Source organism: Ictalurus punctatus, chromosome 4 (assembly GCF_001660625.3).
Source record: "Ictalurus punctatus breed USDA103 chromosome 4, Coco_2.0, whole genome shotgun sequence".
Classification (NCBI taxonomy): domain Eukaryota; kingdom Metazoa; phylum Chordata; class Actinopteri; order Siluriformes; family Ictaluridae; genus Ictalurus; species Ictalurus punctatus.
In genome coordinates this window covers 21,378,524-21,382,726 of record NC_071284.1, presented here as the reverse complement: position 1 = coordinate 21,382,726, position 4,203 = coordinate 21,378,524, and the positions used below count along the sequence as shown (strand labels likewise).

Genomic DNA, 4,203 nt, shown 5'->3' with positions numbered 1-4,203 from the left:
GACTAAGTGGGTCTCCAAAAGAACCTGGAGTGAGTGAGAAGAGGTAAGAGAGAAGTGTAGATTGTAGAATGTACTTTTTATAATTGTAATAAAGAAATGGTATATGTGTTGTGTGAGTGAAAGTCCTGCAATACCACTGGAGGAAGGGAAAAAAGGTAGAAAAAAGAGTAGAGAAATAGAGAAATACTCCAGGGCGGGGATAGAAAGCAGGTGGAAAATGAGGCCTCGGACCCCAGATACCGGCTACTAGACTTGACTAGCAGTCTAGTGGTGGCTGCATTGGTGGGGACCCCTAATACCGCTGGAAAAGGATTAGATAAAAGATAGATAGATTAGATTCCAGGGCTGGATAGAGAGGGGAATAAATCCTGGGCCCAGGTCCGGGTCGTGCAATACAGCATGCCCGGTGTATGAATGGAATATGTACTAACAAATGTGTGTGCTTAAAATATATGTGCTTATAATATGTATAATATGAGTGTGGTGTGAGAGCGTGTGAGTTTTGGAGACAGGGAAAATGTATTTATTAGTGCTCTGAACATGAGCTCCATACCTGTATTGGATAAGTGGGATAAGATTCAGAGAAAAGAATTTTTTTTGGAGAAAGTTGGATTTAATTTGTATGACTGTAAGCTTCATGCATACGGAGCTGGTTTGGAGGTGCTTTATACTTTGAAAACTTCATGTAGTAAAATAAGTGTAATAATGTGGAATACAATGTGTGTATGTGAGCTTGCCTGCGTTGTTGATAGAAAAGGGGGGTGTATGTGTGTGTGTTCCTGTCCGTTCTTATCTGTGCGTCTGTGTGGAAGGACAAGGGAAAAAAAAAAAAAAAAAAAGGGGAAAAAGGTAAGACAATTCGGTGTGTGTGAATTCTTCAGAGTGGGCTGGGTAATGCGGAGCATTGTGAGATATCTTGCGGACTTTGAATATTTCAAATCCTGTACATACGTTCGGTGAGTCGCTAGACTGTGTGTGTGTTATAATTAATTTAATATCCATAACTGCTGTATAAGTGTAAAAAAAAAAAATAAATAAAAAAAAAAAAATAAATAAAAAATATTAATATGTAAGTGTATATATATATATATAAATATATGCATATTTTAGAGCATGCACGCCAATGGTACATATTTTAGACATCTGTACGACTGCCCATTGGGTAAATAGGAATTACTAGACCTGTAATATATAACACCATATTCCCAGATTGTGTGATCCAGGAACAGGAAAACTGAAGGTGGGAGAAAAGTGTATATTGTCGGGCCATTATTGAGAAATGAGTGAGTTAGTCCATTTGGACCCTTTATTTTTATGCTATAAATTACGAATGTGATGTCTAGGTAAAAGCCCCAAAAATGAGAATAATAATATATTGTTTTTGCGGAAGCTGCCACAGGGCCTAGACGGGGGAGGTTCCTAACTCAGGACGGAGAAAGTAGGCGGCTGCGGCATCCACAGGGACACAATGGAGCCCGCGTGAAAGAGATACAAAACGATGCAGGAGTAAGTGAAATTTTGTCCTGGTTAAAACGGGGGGCTCAAAAAGACGGTGCGGGGATATGGCGCAGTGTGGAAGGGTTGTGTATAGCCCCAGTCAGCCTCCTCCCATGCTTGATCAAAGACGCCCATGGCGTGGATCATGTCAATAAGACTGAAATGATCCGGAAAATCCGTCAGGAATGGTGGTCCCCTCAGCTGGCCTCACAAGTGAACCAAATGGTAAATGTATGTGCTGTGTGCATCAACCACAACGTGCGAAAGAACCTCACCACCCCCTTAGGACATATTCCCCCGCCGACGGGACCGTTTCGGCATCTAATGATGACTCATATAGATATGGGAGCGGAGTTACAGGTGGATGGGAAACGCTTCCTTCTGGTAATAGTGGACCGCTTCAGCCGGTGGGTGGAGGCGACTGCTACTTCTGGGGAAGATGTGGAGTCCGCTAAATTTTTATGTTGTGAGGTCATACCTCGATTCGGTATCCCTGATTTTTTGAGTTCAGACAATGGCAATGGCAAGAATGTTACATCGGCCTTGAAGATTGATCATAAGCTAGGATGTGTATATCTTCCTGAGTCCCAAAGCACGATGGATCCAGGGTACCGCACCCTAACTAATAAATTGGCAAAAATATGCGATGAATCACACCTAAACTGGGTCCAAGCCTTACCACTGGCATTGATGAAGATACGATCACAAATCAATCGTATGACGCACTTGACTCCTCATGAAATGCTCACTGGGCGCCCAATGCCTATGGCGTACACCAAAGGTCCATACATAGAGCCGTCTGAGGCTCAATTGGAGGGCGAAATGCAGGATTATATGCGAATCCTCACTCGAATTCACAGACAGTTATATTCACAGGTTAGAGAAGCAATCCATGGTGGGGACGGGGTAAGGGAGGATGTACGTTTAGTAGCACCCGGGGATAAAATACACATTCGTATGTTTAAGAGGAAAAGCCCCCTCGGGGCACGTCGGGAAGGACCCTTCACTGTGGTCGCTGCAACAGCCTCGGCTGTGAGAGTTGAAGAGAGAGATCATTGGTACCACCTGAACCAGTGCGTCTGGGCCGGAGCAGGTACGGGACGGGGAGGACCAACAACCCCGGGCCCTGCCACTACAGGGCAGCCCATGGAGGCGGAGGTGTTAACCGACAGCGACTCGGATACCTCATTTATGGGTCCGGCCTACGGCACTCGAGCCCAGGCTAAACGACGGGCTGTTGACAGGTTGGATAGACCGGCCCAGTCGGATGCCGGTAGCTCAACAGGCTCTTCGTTCCTCTCCTCTCCATACGATGATATTGACCCTGTTACCTCCCCCCGAGCTGAAGCGGGAGACGTAGCTGCCGTCCCGCTGGTAACCCCACCAGAGACAGAATTGTTATCAACACTCGCCACTCTCTGGCAATCTGATAACCTTGATGACCCCATGCCTATGAGCACTGTTGATTTGGGTATACTGCAGGACCTTGAGGTACAGTTAAGAACACCCCCCGTCCCCGTGCCCCCTGAGCTCCGGTCTCCGTAGGGATCTTTACACACTCCCCTACCATTGGGTCGAGAGAACACTGGTTCAGTAGAGTAGCTCGCGCGAGAGAGGGAGAGAGCGCGTGCGAGAGATTTCTGTTTTTACCCCTTTTTTCCAATCCTTTATCTTACGCTCTACATTAAAATCGAAGTGATTCAATATGTATATATACGTAGATATATTCCTGAAAAAAAATTAAAATCAATCAGTATGTCTTGATGTTATCAGTTCGGAGAGAACTTTAATAATAGTTTATGTGGTGTGCATTGTGCCACTTAGTTTCTACTGCAGAGGCATCTTTTCCTGACTAATGATAAAATTGACATGTGAACCTGTTCGTTTTGAGTGATATTAATAAAAAAACCCTGAAAAGTAAAACCGACCCGAGGTAACAGTCTCTGGCTGATCAAAATGTGGTCCGTATCAGGGAGGTCACATCCTCCCTGTTGAGATAATGTTGAGCCTAAACATTTGGTTTCAGCGAGCAGTCTACCTTCATGAACTGACTCGCTAACAAGAACTGGAGTAACCATAATTAATTTGTATCGGTGATTCCTATATGGGTACGTGTCTATACAATATCTTAAGCAGTGTAAGTGCGAATTCTTCTGGCGAATTCTATTCCCTGAATAATTTCTGCATGTTTTCTCTTTAAATGCTGTGTATATGTCCAATGATAAGTAATTAGTAAGATCAGATGGCAGTAGTAGTCTGCACATTTTAAATTCTGTATAATGTGTTGTACGCCTGTTACAGATGTGATATCTGGATCAGTAACATTAGAATAAGGTGATGATTGATTTGATTACTTACTTTTGCAGACATGTTGTGCTGATATGAGTTTGGGAGGTAGTTTAATTACGGTCCCTTTACAATAGTGTAGTTTGAAGTGTTTTTTCCTGAACCGTAGATTGGTGAATAGAATAGAGTAGTTATGCAAATATATATGTGTGGGTGTGTATATATATACATATGTGCTATACGGTGTGCTATGGATATGTCATATAAAGTATACGAGTTACAATATTTAAATAATACAAAGCAGTGGTCACAAACTCGAGAAAGGGAGGATATACTGCACAACCTGTGAAGTGAATTGAATTGATAATACGTTATACAGCAGCTGAGAACTGATAAAAACTGAGAGCTAAGAACTGGATG

The 4,203-nt window shown here is 43.3% G+C and overlaps 1 protein-coding gene across 1 annotated transcript; it reads left to right on the top strand.

Annotated features, from left to right (window-relative positions):
• Positions 1–1,094: 1,094 nt before the first annotated feature.
• On the top strand, positions 1,095–3,090 carry LOC128629546 (uncharacterized). Its single transcript, XM_053678049.1, has 2 exons — positions 1,095–1,283; positions 1,391–3,090. Exons 1-2 carry the CDS (start codon positions 1,280–1,282, stop codon positions 3,040–3,042), a joined length of 1,656 nt encoding a protein of 551 aa, XP_053534024.1. The 5' UTR covers positions 1,095–1,279; the 3' UTR covers positions 3,043–3,090.
• Positions 3,091–4,203: the final 1,113 nt, after the last annotated feature.